At 40.3% G+C, this 22,593-nt stretch overlaps 2 protein-coding genes across 5 annotated transcripts in view; both read right to left on the bottom strand.

The window, feature by feature from the left end:
- Positions 1 to 3,546: 3,546 nt before the first annotated feature.
- Positions 3,547 to 7,760, bottom strand: rap2c (RAP2C, member of RAS oncogene family). Its single transcript, XM_084353203.1, has 3 exons — positions 6,760 to 7,760; positions 5,388 to 5,673; positions 3,547 to 4,816 (listed from the first exon to the last, which is right to left on the bottom strand). The coding sequence occupies exons 1-2, from the start codon at positions 7,030 to 7,032 to the stop codon at positions 5,395 to 5,397; spliced, it is 552 nt and encodes a 183-aa protein (XP_084209329.1). The 5' UTR covers positions 7,033 to 7,760; the 3' UTR covers positions 3,547 to 4,816; positions 5,388 to 5,394.
- Positions 7,761 to 8,817: 1,057 nt separating this feature from the next.
- The window catches only part of mbnl3 (muscleblind-like splicing regulator 3), a 32,711-nt gene continuing 18,935 nt past the window's right edge, over positions 8,818 to 22,593 (bottom strand). For 2 of the 4 annotated variants that reach the window (XM_084353295.1, XM_084353296.1), the window contains exons 6-7: positions 22,437 to 22,590; positions 8,818 to 15,832 (exon numbers count right to left, since the gene is read on the bottom strand). In XM_084353295.1, the coding sequence (XP_084209421.1) occupies positions 15,690 to 15,832; positions 22,437 to 22,590 (297 nt within the window). In that variant the 3' untranslated portion in view covers positions 8,818 to 15,689. Of the gene's footprint in view, positions 15,833 to 17,219; positions 17,315 to 22,436; positions 22,591 to 22,593 lie in introns of all 4 variants that reach the window. The other 2 variants (XM_084353298.1, XM_084353297.1) reach the window with 2 other exon arrangements.

The raw sequence follows: 22,593 nt of genomic DNA, 5'->3' as shown, positions 1-22,593 counted from the left end.
GCTGTCCTTTGAAATTTACGACAAGCAAAGCAAAGCTTGGAAAGTACAGCATAAAAATGTGTGTAGCGTGTGATGTAAAGACTTCCTGTACCTGAAGCATGCAGGTGTACAAGAACGAAGCTGCTGACAGAGCTCTGCAGAGGAATCAGGGCATTAAAGTTTGTGGTTGACACTGACAGCTGGGCTCCGGGGGGGCAAATTATCACCGCTGGTCTTGTTTTGACCTCGTACGCCCTCGCTGACGAGCCGCCTCGCATGAACTCAGAGGGAACATGTAGGTCAAAAGACGTCTAGGTGACTGGGGCACTAAAGGGCTGAATCCAGTTACATGTGAGATTACTTTAGATGTACTCCATAAAGATGTGTTTAACTGCTGTAAAAACATTGGTGCAAGTCGTCTTTGTTCATTTATCAATGTTCAATAAAACATATTCAAATACAGCCTCTCCGCTCTTATCTTTAACTTTTCTCATTGCTGTAGTTTGCTTTATCACATGAACCTTCTGCTCCGCAGTGCACGTGAAAGACCAGAGCTCTTTGAATAGTTTAATTACTTTATTGTCTTTTTGATTCATGCTTTCATGTCGACTTGATGTTGTTCTCTTGTGGGATCATAAACATCTGAACTGAACTGAAGTACCTGATCACTTTTCAGATAAAGCTGTAATAAACAAAAAAACCACAATGAGCTTATATTATTATTATTTTCTAGCTACACTGGAGCTGCAATGTAAAATTGTGCTTACACATAATTAATAAAATACAAGAAACAATAAAAATCACTCATCATTGATCCTTTATGATAATCTGACAGTGACCAATACGTGACAGAAGCCATACTACTGCATTATGAGCAGTTAGTTACACTAGTTTTTTCTTCACATATGCAGTAGTGCTCCTCGAGACCTGTGAACACACTTTAATGTGTAAAAAATGTTGAAGTCACTCTTCAGGATACTTGTTTGAAATAGAGTATTTTTACATTGTTGAATTACCTTATGTAAGTAAAGTATCTGACTACTGCTGCATGCTTATAAGCAACCTTGTCACTGGTCTTGTGACTTGTCAACTATATTTAACTCAGTTCAAACTTCTTCTAGCCTGCAATCTCTGGGACCTTGATTCATGTATGGAGGACCATGAAGTGTCATGGAAATACTCATGAAGCATTTATTTGATGCCCAACACGACTATTAAAATGGGAACTAATAAAATATATAACAATTTAATTAATTAATCCATAAATAAATACACTAAATTACAATGTACTTTGGTCTAATTCAACACTACAAAGAGAAGACAGAAATGCCAAATCATTCTGACCTACAACATAAACAGATGTCTCACTTTCTTAGTGATCCTTGTGTTTTGGTGTAAGATGAGTGTTTTATTGCAGCTTGTTGGCACCTGCTGTCCACTGCAGGCAGCTGATAGGCCGGCGGCCTGTGGCAGTTTTTGTTTGTAAAAACTCTCTTGTGGTATGTACAGAGATAAACCCAGCAGGAACCAGGACAAGACACTCAAAATTACCTATTCTTCCCTCGAGGAGCTTGGAAGGAGCTGTGGTGACCCTGCTGATTCAGAGACGTCAGCCCCCCCACACCCCCGCCCTCCTCTTCCTCACACAGGAGCCGCTGCCAGCTCAGTGAAGGATGCAGAGGCTCAGCGAGCAGCCGGCAGCTCCACCTGACAACCGCAGAGCGAGAGGATGAAGAGCCAGCTTTGTGCTCCGTGGGATGTGAAAACTACAGCAGTGCCATGTGTGACAGAAAATGCAAAAATGAAAAAAAAAAAAAAAAGCACACATCAAGACGAGTGCACTCTGCCAGCCTGGTGCATGAAAACACACACACACACACACACACACACACACACACAGCAAAGAGGAAGTGGAAAGTGTAGCCTGTTTTTGAGGGTCGGTATTTTTAGACAATGTAGCTTCAACATTTTAACTCCTTGTTTTCTCTATAGGGGTCAAATCCACAGACACACACCGTGTAAATCTGGGCTGCATACTGGAAATGATACAATGTTGTAAGTATTTGTTGTGTTCCTAACACTCTGTGGCTCAGCAAGAAAACACTGGCAGATGAAACACAAAGAGAATTTCACACTAAAAGACTAAAACTTTGACAGATACTCACTTGATCTGTCTCACTGCTGAAGTCTCATCACTTCTGCACATAAACAGGAGAGTGGATTTTGTCCCCTCTCTCTTTACACTTGAATTATGAAGGTATCTCTTTGTGGCGAGTAGAGACAGAAGGAACAATAACAGCAACCTTTCAGAATGTATAAAGGGCAAGTACTGAGCTCATAAGAGGAAACAGGTGCACCGTTTCCTCTTATGAGCTCAACTTTTGTTGGGTGCTCTGCCCCACTAAGGACATTTTGATATCATGAAAAAAAAAAAAAAGCCTTATTCTATAAACTGATCTCTAAAGATGGTCACCTCTGAGCTTTTGGTGATAAAATGTCTTCACCTTTTTCACATTTTATCCAAGTAGAGTGTCAAAAAAAATGTGTTTCATGGGGAACCAGTAACATTTGACCACTCAAACTCAACAGATCATCCTCCAGTCTAAGTGGATGTTTGTTCCAAATTTGTAGAAATTCCCTCGAGGCTTTCTTGACATATTGCCTTCACACGAATGAGACAGACGAATGGGCGCCGATGCAGAGGCATAAAAACGTGGATTGCACAAAGTAATCACTATTGAACGATATAATTGCCTTTTACAATTTTGTCATGTGTTGTTATTTGCGACTGAGGGAACCAGAAAACTATCTGGCTGTCTTTACTTGCCTGCGTTAGGACTGCTTTTACTTTGTCAGTATTTCCTCCTCGCTGTCTCTTTAGCTGCTAATAGCTCCGCTGTGTTCACCAGCTAGTCGCTAACTGTGCTCGTCTGTTGTTGGGTGGTGTGGAGGTAGTGTAAAGCGAGGTTTAGAGGGGGTTTTTTCACTGAAAACAGCTGCCTGTGGTGGTCACAAAAGATGATATGAAACCAAAATGCAGTCTGATATCGCCGTGTTGGTGTTGGACAGCTAAAAAAATGAGCTGTAACTCACTATAAAACTGAGGTGAACCGCAGATTAAGGCGATAATTCTCTGTAGGTTCATCACTACGAAAGGCCCCTTTATATTGTCACATTCATGTGATGTTTATATTATAAAAACATTGATTATAGCCGCTTTAACACAAGGTTTATATCTTTCATAGTAGCATGGCCAAGTAGCCGAGGCTACTTTCATTACTTCCCTTTCTATGTAAGAACGGATCCCAAACTGGAGGCAGTGAGGTGGGACAGTGAGTGAACATGACCAGTGGGAAAAATTCAACCCGTAACATTTTGTTACCAGGCAGGAATGATCGGTCAGCAGGAGGAAAACGCATTAGTCACGCAAAAGTGATTGTGTATCAATCCAAGATAAAACTGTAAAGCTTTTCCTCATGACAAAAGCAGAAAGGCCAGCATGTTTATTACCAAACGATGACAACTGTTTATCTTCCAGAATAAAAAATAAGAGACATGAGACCAGGGTGCAACAGAAATTATTTAAGGCTCTGTTAAATCCTCAGCTTCAAAATAACAAAAACCCCAAAGAACAATGTACCATGTATCCTGAAAAGTCACAAAAAGCGAAAACTAGTATAAAATTAAGAGTTTAAAACTGGCTACCCATGTCATTAGATTTTAATAAATATGTTACTATAAGAAAAAGAAAAAAAGTTAAATCTGATTAACTGTGCCAGAACTTTTATCAAACCACATTGCAGCGGGAGTTACTTGATGACAAGAAAATCAGCGTCTCCTGAATTTAAAGCAACACACGTCATGTAGTCAAACACAAATATGCACTGTGAGCTTCCTTTGGTCGTTCCAAAATCATCTTCCCACAGAGACTCCTCGAGAAAACTGAAAATGGAAGACCTGCGTCCACGAGATTCATGCCTTGCAGAGACTCTGACAGAATTCAGGCTAAAAACAGTAAAATGGCTCTTCCTTATCACTTCAAGTTGATTTAGTGGAACATTTTCAATTTCGAGCATGCGTGTTTTCAGATGAGTTTAGCTGCTTCAGGCTACTGCGATGGTGAAAAAGGTAAATGCTCGGACCGCAGGGCGGCAGAGTGGACTGATGGAAACGTTACAGGGTTAATCCACAAAGTCGAACATCCTGTCTATGTTTCCAGAAGCTAAAAAAAAAAAATTCTACTGTAGGTCAGACTTGCTGCAGTCTCTGCCTGTTAACGTAACTATTTTAGACGAGATTTTCAAAATAAAGCGGGCAGTATACCTGGGCAGCAGCAAACTGGTCGAAGTATGCATGCTTAAAAGTCAAAATGTTTCAATACTATGAAATACTTTGTCAAATTCCAAACTTGAGACATAATACAAGTAATAATAAAGTATATAATAGAGATTAAAGCAGCTTTAAAAAGAAGCTGCAACCTCACAAACACTCCTGCTTATTATTTCAAGGATACTTTAGACTAAAAGGGGGAAAAAAAGACTGAAATTCACAGATGGCCGTTCTCGCTCATTAAAAGTCTGTCTGTCTGTCTGACTCCATTCTGGGTCATCGCAAAGGCCGTTAAGGTTGCAGCAGAAACGTCTTTAAACAGTTATGATATCAAAAATAGGACCGACGTCTTTCCTGTCAGATGCTCTGTGATAGACAGTCAGAAACCACATTGAACAGAAACTTAACCGGCTTTAGGCGGCAAGTTTTTGTCTTTAGGCTCAAAAGTCAGGTTGTCCAAGTTCATGTTTCATCAAAATCCTCGTGGTGATCCAGACAGATGATGTATCTGCACAGAGAGAGAGAAAACAAACAGGTTTAAATGGCTGGAACTGGCTTTCTCTGTGTGCATCTGTGTGGGCAGTGGTTAACAGGCAACATCTGTCACTGGATCTAAGTGAACTTCCTGTTTTGGAACATAATTTCTTTTTCAGGATGTCACATTTTCCTCTTTGTACGGCTCGGCTCACAGGGCTGTCTGCTTCATTAGTCCCTGCTCTTCAGGGTCTTTTCCCTCTCGGCCCCGAGCTGCTCAGTTCTTCATGCCACATACTTTCTGCGATCTTATGATAACAAGCTAAACCAACGGTTTGCGCGGAGCGGCACCACCCACTCGTCGTTCTCACTTCCAAACCTCTCCTCTCCTCTCCCTTACACTGCACTGAAAACGCCACACAGTCATCCATGTGTCACATTTCTCCTCAGCTTGTGAACCGTTTCTACACAGCCACTGCAGGGACATTTTATCACATTTTGTAAAATAAGTGAGCGGCCAACAGTGCTGTGTTTGTGAGCTCTTTGGCACAGCTCGAGTATGAATGCAAGCATGCAGTGGAAGATAGGAATGGAAGTGCTTGTACCTCTTCCTCACTGTACCACACAGGCTGTGCAGCACTGCTCCTGCTTCTCCGGCAGCGTGGAATAATTCATCTGTCGGACGATCTCTGCGAACAGCTCGTCCACCATAGTCTTGCTCTTGGCAGAAGTTTCAATAAAAGGGCAGCCCCACTCTTGAGCCAGAGCACGACCATCTGACCCAGCGACCTCACGCTCAGACTCCAGGTCGACCTTGTTCCCGACCAGGATCAACGGCACCTTCTCGAAGCGCTTCACTCGCACTATTTGGTCTCGCATTGGTCTGATGTCCTAAAAGATGAAGACGGAGAGGATATGAGAGGCCAATGTGGTTGCTTTGCACTTCCATCCATGCTTCAAACTTTTCCTTAAACAGATTTTTAACATGAAGTTCATTCATACTGGACAAGTCTGTGTGCATACTTAGAACAAGTATAAAGTTGGTGTTGAAAAAGGGTGAATGAAGATTTAAATCAACAAATAAATGTTATGTTTCTTTCTCTGTGTAAAACTAACTGCCGATGACAAGTTGCACTTGGATGTTTGGTATTGCATCATTTCCTGTCAGTAGAAAACACTCAAGTGAAGTATTTTATACCGCAAAAACTGCAATCATTGAGATTTAGAAAGTATTACATATAGTAAACAACCAGTACATAGCAATGAATTTAGGACACATCATATCATGATACCTTCCCTTGTTTAACTTCATCATTACACAAGCATCGCTGTCTTAATCAAACATGTTAATCATGGTATTTTTTCTTGTTTTTAAATGCCATTTCATTACTTTGACTTTTTTGTTAAAATATAGTTTGGCCAGATTGAAACGTTTTGGTTACTACGAGGCAAAGATGTGGCCTCTTTGTCTGACAGCTTAGCCAGTTTATAGATGTTTTACATTATGTGGGTTTGTTTAAAAACAAGTCTCCATGAGCTTCCTTGTACGATGTTTAAATGTCTGTCATGCTCTCTATAATGTCCCTTAAAATCACTTTGTTGTGCAGTGAATCAATTGAGCACTGATTCCTCCTTTTCAGAATAATTTTCAGGCATTATTTGTCACTGAAGTTACAAATACATTGCAGAGTCTACGCAATTACTGTATTGCAACACAACAGGTACCACAAATGACTACAGATTGCTACCACAGCACCACAGGCTTTAAATGAACATCCCTAAATCAAATATTCACATCTTTGACCAAACTGATTACAGTCTTTAAAGTGAAGATCTGATGGTGCAGGGCTCAGCCATTAGCAGCACTCATTACCTGGGTAGTACAGCATGAATCACACCCCAACTGCCCTGATTTACTACCTAGCTATGACCAGTGTCCACCTGTGTGTGAGCTAAGGTGTGTTGCACATCAGGTACCTGGAATGACTGCTGGTTGACCAGGCTGTAGACCAGGATGAAGCCCTGTCCGTTCTTTATGTACAGGTCTCTCATGGAGGCGAACTGCTCCGTCCCCGCCGTGTCGAGGATCTCCAGCACGGAGGGCGACGAGTCCACCTCGATCTCCTTTCGGTAGAAGTCCTCGATGGTCGGGTCGTATTTCTCGATGAAGGTGCCGGTGACAAACTGGACGGTCAGCGCGGACTTGCCGACGCCGCCGCTGCCCAGCACGACCACTTTGTATTCTTTCATTGGGGCGGTCGAGGCAGGCTAACGTAGCGGCTAACGACTTAGCTACACTGCTATACTCGCTCCAGAAACATTTATCAGGCCTTTTTAAAGAGCTAGCAAGCGAACTGACAAAATGCAAGGCGATGTAAAAATAACTCTCCTTCGTTCACATAAACCCGGGTGTGGCGCTCATACTCGTTTTTCTTCCGTTGCCTCGCTAGCTAGCGAGTAAAAGTTGATGTCCGTTGACGTTAACTCTGGCGTTAGCTAGCGTGAAAGCTAGCTCGCTTCTGGCTAAATTCACGCTGTCCCATGCTCGCGCCTCAAGCCTTTACATCCGATCTGTGGAGCACAAGTACCGGGCTCTCACCGGCGGACCTGCTGCCTAGCTACAGACAGCAAGACGGGGTGATACACACTACACTTCCCCTACAGACAGCATGCCAATTCCCACTCACACACACACATAGGCAGCCCGCCGGTGTCGCAAAACGCAGCGCTGGCTGTGTCCGTCCGTCCGGGCCTGGTTCTGGTTCCGGCCCGGCCCAGCGCTTCGGCACCCGGGCGTGCTATCGATGGCTAAACCGCAGCTTAAATATTGTAATCCGAGGGTCCATTGGCTATGGTTTGCTGCTGCTCCGGTGTATGTTTGACTCTGTGCTGGGGAGGCTTGATTACAGAAAGGAAAGCTTTTTTCCACCAACTGATTTCCTGAAGCTAACAGCCTCGCTTCCGGTAACGACAACACGACTTCCGGCAAGGCTGGTTTCAGAATAAAAGCATCTTCTAGCCCTGATAATAGAAAAATCACGACTCCTATCACCAAGTTTATATTTATATACACGGGTAATATATTATATCTCATGGTAGTCAGTATTAGGACTTCAAAATACCACTAAAGTAAGAAGAACATTTTGATTTCTAATCTATGTGTTTTACCACCTACTAGTCAGATGCTTTCAGATTAAAGGTCATGCAATAAAATAATAATGAATAAAAATAATAATCTGTGATAACAGTTGTAGAGTCAACCATTTGAATTGAATACAAATAAACTTAAGGGGTGTCTATGGAAGCCCTAAAGAGCAAGGGAGAATTTTTTTTTCTTCTGGTGATCAATTATTCTAAGTCTGATCTAAATTATTTCTTCTTCTGAGTATGATTTGGCTTCTGGTAAAAAAAGTTTTGCTAGGTTAATCTTTGTAAGTCCCTTTATTGCTTTTTTACTTTACTTTTTTCTTTCAGGAGAAGATGGAAAGATAAAAAAAAAATTAAGGAACTTTGAAAGATTATCCTGGCAATTTTAAAAAAAATAATTAAATCAGACTTAGAAAATAGATCACCAGAAAAAAAAAAAAGAAAAAAAAATCACTTACCCCTCAGGGCTTGAGTAGGTGTCCTAGTGGGCATACCTTCTAATTGGATTAAGACAATCTAACACCAGCTGTCCTCCCTTGACTTTCTTTGCTACAGTGATGTATAAGTGTACTCCAGGTTATGTCAGGACACCGTTACATCCCAGGCAGGTGTGGTTATAGATGCAACAGACTTGAAACTTTAAATGAGAAAGGCCAGTGAGATACATTTCAAACTGTTATTAGGTGTATGACATACAGATTTTAGGTTTGTCTCATGGTCCTAGACATTGTAGGTATTAGCCTACATCTTTTTCATAAGTAATTATTAAAACTCTTGCTTTAACAGAGTGGAACTGCAGTTATATATGCAATATTTCATTATACCGTGCAGATCTATGTTACATACTAATATCAGTGCAGGAACGGACAACAAAACACCACAGGAGGATCACAATTATGAGTTTTATTAAAGGTCAAACAGAAATCGCAGAACTCATCATAGGCACAGTAACTTACTCTTAATAGCTATACACTGCAAAATAAATTGGCATGTAGCACAGCAGCACATACAAGCACCACAAGCAGAAAACAGAGTGAAACAATAGATGACTAAGAAACAGCAGTCACTTTCGAGTCTGTCCTAGAGTGTCAGAGAGAGTTTTTCATATGGCTTAGTCCTGAACAGTCTTTGGCCCTCGTCATCTTCCACAGGTTACCAATTAGTCATTCGATGAACCCGATTTAATAACGACTCACCAACAAAAGATTTTAAATAAAGGGATACTTTTTACACACACTCGATACATGTGTTGTTGTTTTAAGTCAATTTGAATGTAGAAAGTAACAAGAAAACTACACCTTGCATGATAAAGGCACAATTACAACTGAATCATTTTAAAATAATGGCAAAAAAAAAAAAAAAAAAAATCAATTTCACAACAAAATCACAATCTTAAACATGTTGGTGACTGGAAACCCGAAGTGTTTTAAGTCCACTCCACATGTACTTTTCCCCACATGTGGAGTCAGAGGGCTTTGAACCGATTCACCAGAATGACTCAGTCAATCCACCACTAGGACAAGTGCCATGGCAACAAAATCGCTGGCTTTAATAGCAATTGAAGAGCGTCACGTGTCCAAATCTGAAGGAACAGAGTTGCGTAAGGAGGATGTTGTTGCTGCTGCTGCAAGAATAGCATTTGGAAAACCAGGTTGTTTGCAATTTTGACTTAAATCCTGAGGAGAATTCAGATTTATTGTTGTTTTGGATAATGACAACAAGGAGGCAAAGCACAACTGATTTCAGAAAATGACAAAAAATTAAAGTGAATTAAAAACCCTGTGAACACGTCTAACATCAATGTCCCTCTAGTCCGGTCTGATTTTTTTCCCAGCCTGCAGGTGGAGCCACTCTGTGCTTTAACTTGGTGCATCACTGGACTGCACCTGCACTTGTGTATTCATGATGAGCATTTAAAGGACAAGGTTACTGGTTTATTACACATGTTCCAGACTGATTTCTTCCTCTAATCCACCTCTCTTGTTTGAGATATTATTGAACCAAAAATAAATGAACAGAAAAAAGCTTTTTTAAAGCAAAACACTCATGATTGACAGCTAGGCAATGTCATGCTTGGCAAAGAACAGGGCTCTAGCAAACAAACAAAAGGACAAAGAAATGTTTTTATACTGTAATAAAATGATAGACATACTCATATCATTAACAATACATTGATTTGATTTTTAATCAACTCTTTTATCTATATTTATTCAAAATAAATTTTGAGTATTTTGACATAGTTATGTACATAAGTGCAAACAAGGTGAACGTCACACATTCGTATACACCTCAGCAAGGATCGACATCACCCAGCACAGCTGGGCAGGAAGAGGCTTCTGGACCGCTCTCTTGGCCAAAACGGAAACAGAACTCACTAATGAAAGCTCACGCCGCCATACAGAGGACACTGAGCGAGGGCCGCTCGGTCTGCAGGAGGTAAACGGTGAGGATTGCCGACTCGTTGAATTTTACAGAAAAAGATGAAGATCTTTCAATCAGTCCAAAAGCCTCTTCACCTCCCTGACAGATAGGTGTTAGCTTTAAAAGCCAAAGTCCATTCTTATTTCTCAAAAACACCATGTACAAGAACAAAAACATACAATTAAGGTCAAATAAACAAAACAAAATAAACACCTGATCTCCCCTAAGGACCTTTGGATATTACAAGGATTTAAGTTTTCCATACAAAATATTTAATCACTTTGCGATAACAAGACAAACTAATTAGACATTCCCTTTTTGAATAAGTTAGTGTTGTATGTTATTTCAATGAATGTGAAAAAAATCACAATTAGGATAATAGAAAGGTAGCCATGTTGTCATTTTGTTGCCACAGCAACAGCAACTATTACCATTAACAATGACTCCATCATTGTATACAAATGATTTTCATATTATATCTTTTTTCTTGTCGGTCTACACAAACTATTAACTATGTATAAATGAGTTTTTTTTATTTATTTCCATGCTGTGTTTTTTTCAATGTCAGATAAAAAAAAGTTTAACTTACCATTAATACGTGTGACTTTCATACACAGCTATCACATCTTTATACAGTGATCGAGAAATAAGGCCCTTTGTTTTGTGCCCCGGGCAACAGAAATATGCTCAGGACTGAATTAACTGTCCACATGCTAAAGGATCTGGTCACTGGACACAATGATCAGAGCATTTTGCATATTCCAGTGTGATGATAAATGACAGTATGGGAAAAATACAACGTGGCCTAAAGGAAGTAACAAGAGAACGAGAGAGGGAAAGAGGTAAAAACTATTTTTTTTTCTCGCAGCACACCACAATTCCCCTAACTAACACACTCTTGTGCATCAATACATACGTCTAAGTGTACTTAAAAATTCAAATGCCCTCAACAGGCACAATTTATTAATCAAGTATTCTGTTGTTTTTTTTCCAGCTGGACAGCAATTAGTGAAGGCATAATGATGTAAAGGGGAGAGGAGACGAAGGCTAAAGAGAGAGAGGGGGGGGGGGGGTCTTCTTGGCTGGACAAAGCTAGTCTTTCAAAGCTGTGAGATTTAGACAAAATTATTTGTCTGGACATTCTGATCATCAATTTCATCGAGTAGGAGAGGAACAATTCTGCTCAAAACACTCAGAAACAGGTAAAGAAGTACCAAAAAGTACATTTCTTTACAGCTGTACAATAACAGGCATTTAACGGGGCTCCGTACTGTTTAATCCACTGTGTAGATAAAAAGTATATGGTAGTTTAAATAAATACTTAGGAATATATGCACATTCACTGTATTTTTGAAGGGTAAATGAGAAGATTGATATCACTTTCATGTCTGTATGGTAAATATTAAGCTTGAACCAGGAGACAGATGGATTCGCTAAACATTAAGACTGGAAACAGGAAAAAAATCCTCTTGATAGTAGAAAGAGACTGATAAATTGGCTTATAATATCTTATATTATATCTGTTGTATGTATCTTGCTCATAGTCATAAATCTAGGGGATCCATGACAAGATTTTTTGTTAGTTTTTATGTTGAAAGAAAATTTATTTCGGCTGATATATTGTTTTAAGTTTTTTTAAAAACATAAATATCGACATCAGTATAGGGCTCAAAAACCAAGCTGAGCTATAGCACAATGGTAAAAATAATAAGCGCCTAACAACACTTATAAAGCTCACTAATTAACACATTATGTCTTGTTTATTTAATTTGTACAAAAACCAAATTGCAACTATTTGTTTTTTTTTAGAGGGAGTTGGTGTTTTCGCATATTCACACCAGGTCAGCAAAAAATGTGCATGTAACTGAACTTTGCTGTGAGTAAACCAGAGTCTCTGGTGAGTGCTGAGGTCAGTGTGCTGACCTGGACTCAAACACACAGATGGCGTTGGTGTGTACCGGTCCTCACTAGCCATCGGCTAATGCACAGTAAAGTAATCGGGCTAAGTTTCTGTGTGAACACCCCCTTACATCCGGACAGCTGATCCCTCCACCCAGAACCTCTCTGCAGAGTGTCTGTAGCTGTGGTTCTTGTTGCCTGGCAACCTCACTGTGCACAGCTGTTGATCTCTGCAGAGCTCTGTTTACTATCCGCCATTTTGTTTGAGTGTTCGAAATCTCCCCGGTCTTACAGATAAGAAATTAGCGTTGAATGACTCGGCTGTCAGTGATGATGCAACACTCCGCCGCCGTGAGTCTTTTTTTTATATCTGGGTGCTGATTAAACAAACACACAATGTGCTGTTATGTGTATTTTGTCACTGCTACACAATTTAAGGCTTGCCATTTCCCCGTTTTCAGCCATCGTGCTTTTCTCATTAGCTGGGTTAACACTAATAATTGCACTAATTGCGATACGAGTGCAGTATCGATCTTCTCATCTAACTCCGAAAAGACAGCGAACACGCGTATTATTCCTTTTGAGGACACATTTATGTCAATTCAGCGTCATCTTAAGGTCGCTGCAGTTAAGGACGCGCGCTGATCGGGGCGCTCCAGATGGTAACGTTCAACCATTGAACACAGTTGACAGTTAATGGGTGGGAAGCCAGTGAGGGAGCAGCACTAGCAACTCTTACGGGATGGTCTGTCTCACCGTTACCAAGAGTGTGAGTTAACAGAAACAAGGACTGCAAATACGGGGGAGAACCGGCCAATCCACATCATGTGAAAAAAAATAAAAATAAAAAGGCATAACAAGTGGATTTTCTCAATTTTGTCCGATGATTATAACATTGTTTAGGTGCATTCTGGGCACTTTGGGTTCTTTCAAAGGTAGGGGTACAAAAACTGACTAGCAGGAAATGGTACTGTAATGTACGATTCTGCTCTACCTTCTCTGAGAGTGAAAGATATTTCTAAAAGTAGTCACGCCACTCATTGACATTAAATATAAATCTATATAACAATACACATACTTTAATATGTCTTAACACAGTATCAGCATGGTACCTATGTGACCTCAGAAATAGTCTATATATAGTGAATCATTACATTTCAACATGCCTGTCTTTTAGAAGGGCATGAGTAATTTTTGCATTAGATACATTCACGACACAATAACATTATTTAAAATGAATAATGCTCAGTGGGAAATGCCTTAACATCTGCAGCATTTTCAACTAACCAAATATGTGATTCATTGTCTCTGTCGACACACTCATGTATGCACACAACACGCTGATTTATCTGTTTACATAAACGATGAGGCAGCACAGCTGTCTCCGAGAAGAAACTAGTACAGAGGTGATTTACTGTTATAATAATAATGTACCAAATAACACATCTATCTTTGAGCACTGGTCTGTTTCTTACAGTGTACTGACAGTGGTGGTTCGAGGAGACTTGAAAGAGGCACATTTGAATTTGGATAAAAGTGATTTCAGCCCAGTTTCCAAAGCTGTTACGTTCAATTTCACAGGTCTTACAGGCGTCTGGACGACAAAACTCCAACCGGTTTGTAATTTCTTTCACCATGAAACATCAAACAGGTGATTTATTCCTCCGTCTCCTGGCTTTACCGTAACGACTGTGGCTGCCACACTCCGCGTCTGACGACAAAAAGGGCACATCAGTAGAAAAGACGACACATTATAAACGCAGACAGGACGTTTTCAAGTGCTTAGCTTTCTCCCTGAAGAGCCACGAAACATAAAAATCTCTGTGCCGCTTGTTCGATCCAAAAGCCGCATGAAAGGAGACAATTACACCAAGAAACTGGCCTTTTTTTTTTTTTAAATACATCTCTGCATTTGAGCGGGAGACATTTATTTGGAGGAATTATTCAGGTATTGCATTGAATTGGGGGGCAGCTCCTTGCATATACCACCACTTGGCACACACAGACTTTAGGCACAACAAATCCAGCTTCAATCTTGTGCAATAACTCCCGACATCAGGTGTAAAAGTTTGAGAGGTGCCAATTATATGAGTCTGTAATCTTAGATATGACCCTCAGGAATATTGTTTGGTGTTTACTATGATTTCAGGTGAGTTGGACGCAGGAAATCAGGCTCTACGCCTCTCGATTGTCAGTCTTTTACACCATGTTTGGATATCGCTTCATGCAGGAAACAGGACAAACCTTCCTTTTTCTCTCACTGAAAAATTATTCTTGACAACTAAGAAACAATCACTGATCAGACATCATGACTAAAGATACCTCAACCTCAAATTCATCCATTTTAATAATTTGAGCTGTCTGGTTTATCACCAGTAGAGACAGGCCCTAATATAGAAATCTTGACCTCAGCTGCTTTAAGGCAGTTTGTTTCTTAAATCAAGAAATTAAGAGCCACATTCTTAAAAATCTCTCAACTCGGCTCCTTTTATATCGCAGTGATTGTATCCGAATTTGGGCTGTTGCGTTACATGAAAACGGCGCCGTCAGCATCCGATACTGACGCTGAAAGCAGGGGACAAAAACTGATTCAAGTCTTAATCAACATTTAAAAACTGGCGATGTGTTATTACTAGATTTTTATGCACAGTATTTTTGTAACAACAGATATCGTCTTCAATTGCAAATAAGAAAATCTTTCGATGTTAAAGTGTTTAGTATATTTTTTTGGGGGGTGGGAGGGAGGGGGGACTCAGTCTCCTCTGCAGCTGAGCAGAAAAATCAAAGGCACAAACAAATCAACAACGACTCATCAGGCGAGATGAGACCATGAGAACAAACTGATGGTAGACACGTAGTACAACACAAACATCTGTAGCCATCTGGAAACGTAAACATGACATGATATGAAACACTCTTTCATTTCGACAACACGTGACGGTTGTAGACCGGCGGCACGTCCGTTTGCCGCTCGGATGGTCTCAATTTCCAAGATTTGCTTTTTTAGAGTTTCTGACTTTGGAACAGTCAAATGTGTTGGGTCGCCTCGTGTGATGGCTCCAACCCATAAAGGGCATTTAGTCTTAAATGTTTGTGTGTATTAGTGTGTGTGTGTGTGTATTAGTGTGTGTGTGTGTGTGTGTGTGTGTGTGTGTGTGTGTTTCTGGTGCACTTTTAAGGTGTGGGCATGTATGGCTGTAAGAAGGAGGGAGCTCTATTGCTCAGCCTGATCGAGTCAGTATGCATCAGGATGGCTGCTTTAAAGCAACAGTAATACGTCCAGGCTTGTATTGCGTGAACAATCGCAGCTTTTCTAACTTTCATTACATCTTATAACAAGTTTCACGTTGCCGCTCAGTCAGTGTGCACTGTAGGTGAGGCACATTGTTTGCTGCATTCAGATAGATGACCGCCCTGGTAGTGCGCAGGCGTCAGGGACTTTAACTGGGGTTTCGGGAAAGGCTTACTGAGTTTAGCGCCACCGGAGCCGCCACCAGCAGTTTGGGGACGGGACAGAAATGGGTTTCCATGGGAACGCACTGGAGCTCCACTGGATCGGGGGTCAGGAGCTCCGAGGGGTCTACTGGAAGAGAGAGAGGGAGGGGTGAGAGGAGGAGCAGTGAATTCACAAAGACACACAGATCTTGGATCAGTCGCCTGCAGGAGAGGATTCAGTGAGATTAAGTCAGAGTGCAAAATGCTTTTTCAAATAACCACCACATCAAGTGGTCAAGGAGCAATGAGAACATGTGTCATCATTGTTGGAATAAAGCTGCCAACTGCCATTTAACTACTTAAATTGTACACAATTATGTGTTAATAATTTCATTCTAGTGAGAAACTGCAGGTGAAAATATGCTTTTTTATGTACTGACCAATTTTTTTGAGATTGAGATTGTGGCCAATGTTTTCTTTCACACTAGTGGAAAGAAAACATCAAAAATAAACAGATTTAGCTTTTTTTTTTTTTTAGATCGCATCATTTGCATGTTTAAAAATAAATATGAGGAAACTTGTATAAAGAAAAATAATGTCTTCATGTAAGTGATGTCTTGATGAGGTTTCACGGTGATATCTATTAGTTAAAATTGTACCCTGTTCACCATTTCTTATCTAAAACTGTCTGCTTTTAAAGACTGGTTTGTTGAAATACCATTCACGCCCTGATTTATACAACATTTTATTCCTACAAACACGGAAAATTAATTTTCTGTGGCAGAAAGTACTTTCTGATTTATAGTGATTGAAAGAGATATTCCCTCTGTAAAAGTGGACATTTTGGAGAAAGTGAGATAAGCGTTTTTCACTGGACAGCAACAATATTTAAACACATGATGTCAGAAAACTTGTAAAAAGAAGAAATAATCATCGTCATGTAAGAAATCAACTATGCCCTGCTCACCTTCACCTGTAGGGTCTCCCCTTACCAGGTACAAAAAAAAGTAAAACTCTCCATCAACACATGAAATATGGTCGGTGTAAATAATAGAAATATATCACGATGGATATTGGAAAAAATATATATATTGCAAAGATATTTTTTCCTATCTTTTTCATGCTATTTGGCTAATTTTGCCATGCAATGTGTCCCAATCTACAAAAGAGAAGTCAAATGAGGACTTTTTGTGGAGGGGAATTCACTTGGAACAAGATAAACGTATTTTAATTAAAGCAGGGGTATTAACGAGGCCAGAGCACAAACTACATGTCCATAGATTACACAGAAGACAGAGACAGACAGTGGCTCTACAGCAGACTACAACATTTAGATGAAAACAGTTCCCTTCTCAGAATAAACGCTGTTTTCATTTGCTCACATCACGACAGACTGAAAAGTGAGGACAGATGAAATGTGAACATAACACATGTGACACTACAGGCAGGCGTTTCTTTAACCTGATGAAAGAAAGACTACGAACTCAGCACCTCCTGAGCTAAAATAAAAAGAGAACTGAAATGAAAGAGCAAACCTGATTCGAGGCGGCAGATTCAGCGAAAGGAACATTGGTGACTGGGGTCGAAGCCGACGAAACAGTGGAGGTTGTGGCACCGTGCATCATGGGAACTTTTATTCAGGCGAGTCAGACGAAAGACAGAGGACGAGGATGTGGGCGGGGAGGAGGAGGAGGAGGGGAGGGGGGGACAGGAATGATATGGTTACCATGGCAAAATGTGAAGGATCAAAAGTCATGGCACAAGTCCAGTGATATTGCCAGGATGAACAAGTATCAAGACCCATGCATACAAAATAAGAGATAAAGAAAATTACAGATTTAATTAGCCAACCGCTTACAAAATAAAAGAAAATGCATTGTTTCACCAACAAATGGTAATTAAACAAACAAGGCAATACACAGTCATACAATCTAATCAGACTGGAGTATCTGATAATTGTATTCAAATGGACAGGGCATGTGTATGAAGGGAGCAAATGATCCATAAGAGACGATAAGCCTTTCAGTAATGTCACCGCTGTAAAGTGACAGTTTGAGTTGATCATCATACGACTGAAAACTGCACAGAAAATCTAACTTGTTTTATTTGTGACTGACGATAAACTGAAGATAAACAGCTCACTTTCATTTTGCATTCATATTATAAATGTCCTGTACTGAGCGCACACATTAACTGGAATTTAAAATATATGTGACATTATTATCTGCTTTCTATCAGTGACAGGTTAGTTAACCGAGATCACCTTTAAGGAGTTATGTCAGAGAAAGTAACCTCTGATGATGTCAGCGGGAGTTATAGTGAGATTTTAAAAGCCCCTGTACACCTTCACAGGTGTTTTCACTGCCTAATTCAGCCTCGTCAGGACTGTTTACAGGCGTCATTGAGCTCTGCTGAAGCCGGACAACGACCCATTTATTTGAATCAGGTGTGTCGGGGCAGGGAAACATTTAAAACATGCAGGGCAGGAGGCCCCCAGGAACAGGACTGAAAACATTAACGCATACAAACATAATTCAATTGTTAGAAATATCGCTGCACTGGCCATCACTTATTTTTTTATGATGAAACCACAATTTACTCTGATATTTTGTGCATCATATTTGTGATTTGACTCAATACTTTGCTCCATTGAGACTCGTTTTAAAGCCGTAAAAGCGACAAGAGGAAGAGTTACAGCCAGACCGTCAACTGCTGGCCTTCATCCTGCTTCCCTGCCTACACCTGCATGCACACATGCACACACACACCACGCACGCTCACACGGTGTTGAAATGACAAGGCAGACATGATGCTGTGGAAAAACAACGGGCTGAATGCTTCAAAATGAACGTCTATCATGTGGTCTTCAGTAGCTGACACAGTCATCTGTGGGACGTTCACCCGAAGGACCAGAGAGTTCATCACCTGCACATTTTATATTCTTTACATTACTGCTGAGTAACTACTGGTTTCTTTGGAGAATCAGTTCACAGAAACTTGGAGCTTGTCACTTTCCATCACCGTAACCTTACTGTCAATTAATACAGCAACTCTTTTTCTCAGGAAAGAAGCGACCAAACCTACATTTTCATCCACGTTCTGGTTTTGATGAACTGAGCTTCAAGTTTTTATGTTTAATGTCTTCCTTTGATGCATACAAGAGAGTTTGCCCTAGTAGTCTAAGGGTTTAAGGCAGTGCCAAATCAGAGTAGGCTGCATGAGGCGTTAAAAGATAAAGAGGATTAAACAGACACCATGATGAACTCAAAAACACAAAATAATGACTGTTCCCGTCTGTTGCTATTCGACAACTGGCCCAACAAAATCCAACACATATCGGGGCTACTACACGGCTTAAAATGTAATCATTTCAGTATGTGTAGCATGTCTGCTTTATGTTTTAAATCACTAATTACTTATGTTTTAATAAAACAAATTTTCAAATTTTATTTTGACATATTTGATAAGCGAGTTTGTAACAAGTTACGTTTGGCTGTATTTGTGCTCATAGGTAAAATTCTTCACGGTGATTAATTGATTAATGAGTGATCATTAACATCATTAGTCTAGTGAAACATTTCTTTGTAGGCCAGGGCATCTCTGCAGCAGTAAAGTACTTCATTATACTGCTGTCTTGTCATACATTTTGCATTTATTAATAAAAATGGCAGCTTCTGCAATTTGGATATTGCACGTGACCATATGTAATATTTCAATAAATTGTGCAGCTGTATTTCACCACCTGTTTTTGAAAATACAAGGTGAATAAGGATTCACGCTGATGTATTTTCCATCACAGGAAAGTGCCACATTTCTGCGGTATGAATGAGAACAATCGGCTGCAGGAAAAATGCATTGAAATCCTGAAGTACTATTGCTTTGGAGAGCTGTTCGCAGTACTGTAAAACATACATGATTTGTAGGTTATTGGCTAAAACATGCTAACCAGTGCAGCCATGTTGTTCTACAATTAATCCATCAATCATTCATAAAGGCTTTGGTCCATCACTGCATATTATATGAGATAAAGCTGATCTACCAATGCTTCCTGAGGGCACCATGCACAGAACAGAGCCTGTCACATTATGAGCCGCTACATGTGTGATGAATGGGAGCGGATGAGAAGGACAGCAGGAGGAGGACGAAAAGAAAACAAAGAGGACAAAGAGTTGTGGTAAAGCTGTAATTGGCAACAGCAGGTCAACGCAAGTCAAGAGGTTAAAGCAGGAAACACAAGCGAGGCAGTCACAGTCAGTGCCGCACACAGAGACACAACGACACGTCGACCAGTGAAGACAGGAGATAACTGCGTCCAGCTGATGAGCAGACAAGACGTGAAGCTTGAATCGGTATATTGTAGAAGTGGTTTATCCAAGCAGCAAGATGTGAAGACGGAAGTGAATGTGTGTGAGTATCGAGCACAGAGCAGGTACAGTGTGTGGGTGTTTTGGCTGCAGACCTCTGTGTTGTATAATTTAGGCATGCAGCGTATCAATAATTCACGTCTGTCAGACTTCAAACATTTCACTGACCACTGTGTCTTTACAGCATCAGCTGAAAAATGGATTTTCAGTGTGATACCCAGCACGTCCCTCGTATCGTTACGTGCCAAATACATGTTAACTTAACATTTTAAGCCCATTTTTGTTCTTTTGCACTTTAGTTTTACATCTTTTGTTTCATCTCCGCTGCGACAATTGGGTATTTTCATTAATTGTTTAATCAATGAAAGATCAGAACATTTTAGAAAACAAAAACTGCATATCCTTCAAAACCTGGGCATTTACGTTACAATCATCTGTATACAAAACAGAGAAAAGCAGCAAATCCTTACGTTTAAGGGGTTAGAACCAGAAAATATTTGGCATTTTATAGTTGAGAATTAATTCTCTGATAAATTACTTGACTTATTGTGAATGAAATGAATGTGATTTTTTACTTGTTTCCTAATTTGATCCAATAAAATGTGATAATACATTTTCAGCTGATGTCCTGTTCTTCAAGTCTGAATTAAACCCTTTAAATCAGGTCTCTCCTGATGTTAACTAACAAGCAGATGCAAAACAAACAAACAAACAAGAAACTCGTGGAAGGAAATTACAATCATGGGACTTTACATTTGAGTAGAGTAGTAGGATCGGTGCTGACTATCTCCTTAAGCTTTGTATTTACGCTGCTCCTCTCACTAAATACTACTTTCAGCCAAAACACAGGCAACTTTGCTCTGAAATATATCTGGAAGTTCAAAATCTAAAGGAACCTGCAATCCATGCACCAGCAGTCCCACATCATGGCCTTCAGATGTGTTTGTCTATCGACTGTGGCTTCACCGACCCTCATCACACGTCAAGCGAGAGTGAAGCAAATGCAAGCAACACAAGGAAAGAAGGGAAGCGTGGCGTGACAGAGGGGTAGAGGCGAGCAGCAACAGTGACTACGTTTACATAAGATGTTACGGTTTTTGGCATAATTCTGAAAAAGAAAAATATTCCGACTAAGCTGTTTACATGGCCAATGTAAATGAATTTACCACTTATACTCTGACTGATGGTCATATCACATTCACATTACATGTTTATGACCTGACTGTCATAACGGGAGGTGGACGGGATGGTGGTGGAGTTACGGGAGAGAAGGCAGTGAAGCCAGTGACCCCAGTTCGAGGCTGTGTTTAAAATGTGTGAAACTTCCGGATATTTTTAAGAAGACATCAGGACATCTCCAGCCGTGTCTGTGGTGCCAAAACAGGTGTTTTAAAGGGGCACTATGTAGTTTTGGAGAAGAGATATAAACTCAGAATTTTAATATTATAAACACATAAATATTTGTTTCATAACTGAATAGACAAGCTGCTCTCAGAGGAAAATAAGGTCTCCAGAACACTGTTTGAAGCTAGAAAGGTGGCAGGGTCCGCCAAAAATATAAACAATATGAAACAGTATGAAATTGTGTTGTACAAAAGTCAGTTTGTTTATTCAGTTAATGAAAAATCAGTCAATGAAGATCTTTCTCTTCTGATTAAAATTTCGGCCTTTAAGCCAAAATATGACCTCTTTTTTAAGCGTTGCCAAAATGTTTTTAAAATAGAAAGTTGAACCTAAAGAAATGTAAAGTTGCAACATAACAAAACGTAAAGTTGCAACATGTCCATCGTGTATTCTGGTGATTGGGTTGCCTCTTTCACTTCTTCAACCACCTTCTTACAAAGGCTGGCACTGTTATATTTTTGTGCATATCCAAAAATGTGTTGATATCCCAGTTTGTCATAACGTCTAAAAGTAGTTTCTCTCACGCACAGAGAGTTGTTCGTAAACCTTGTAAGAGGCCATTTGTCGTAAAATCTGCGATGAGACGTGAGATGCTGAATGTGCTTTGTGTCCAGAGAGTGCTCCTTTAACCTGAATAACACTTGAACCTCACGTCTTCATCAAAAATAATATTCTGTATATATACTGTAAATATTACCATTCAATACTGTCTTGTTTGGAAAAATAGTGGAAAACAAGTGTGCATGTAAACGTAGTCACTGAAGCCTTACACAGACACAGCATGCACACTGTTACTACACCTGTAACTCCCTTTATCCCACCAGATTATCTAGTTGTCTCACATAAAAAAACCTCTTCATACGTCTGCCGAGGGAATCAAGTCTCCAAGGCTTCATGAATCCAGTTGTTTATCTCCTACCTGTATGGTCAGGTGAACGCTGTCTGCACTGTGTTTCAGTGGTGCTGATGTGTGTAGAGACTCACCAGTGGGGATGAAGGCTGGTTGCTGGAGCTGCATGTTAGCCAGGGCTTGCTGGTAGTGGAACATGCTGGGGTTGAAGACGGCGGCAGCAGCTCCGTTGCTCTTCTCTAGGATCGACCTCTTTGGTAGCGGCTGCATGACTCCTGGAGGGAGACCCTG

This window comes from Pagrus pagrus, assembly GCF_965226575.1.
Source record: "Pagrus pagrus genome assembly, chromosome: 5".
Taxonomy (NCBI): domain Eukaryota; kingdom Metazoa; phylum Chordata; class Actinopteri; order Spariformes; family Sparidae; genus Pagrus; species Pagrus pagrus.
This window is presented reverse-complemented; position numbering and strand designations above follow the sequence as displayed.

What these genes read in the sequence shown, in the direction of transcription:
- rap2c (XM_084353203.1), bottom strand. Translation starts at nt 7,032, where the DNA reads ATGAAAGAATACAAAGTGGTCGTGCTGGGCAGCGGCGGCGTCGGCAAG. An exon ending in TCAACCAGCAGTCATTCCAG is followed by an intron (nt 5,674 to 6,759) that starts GTACCTGATGTG and finishes TTCATCTTTTAG; the next exon opens with GACATCAGACCAATGCGAGA.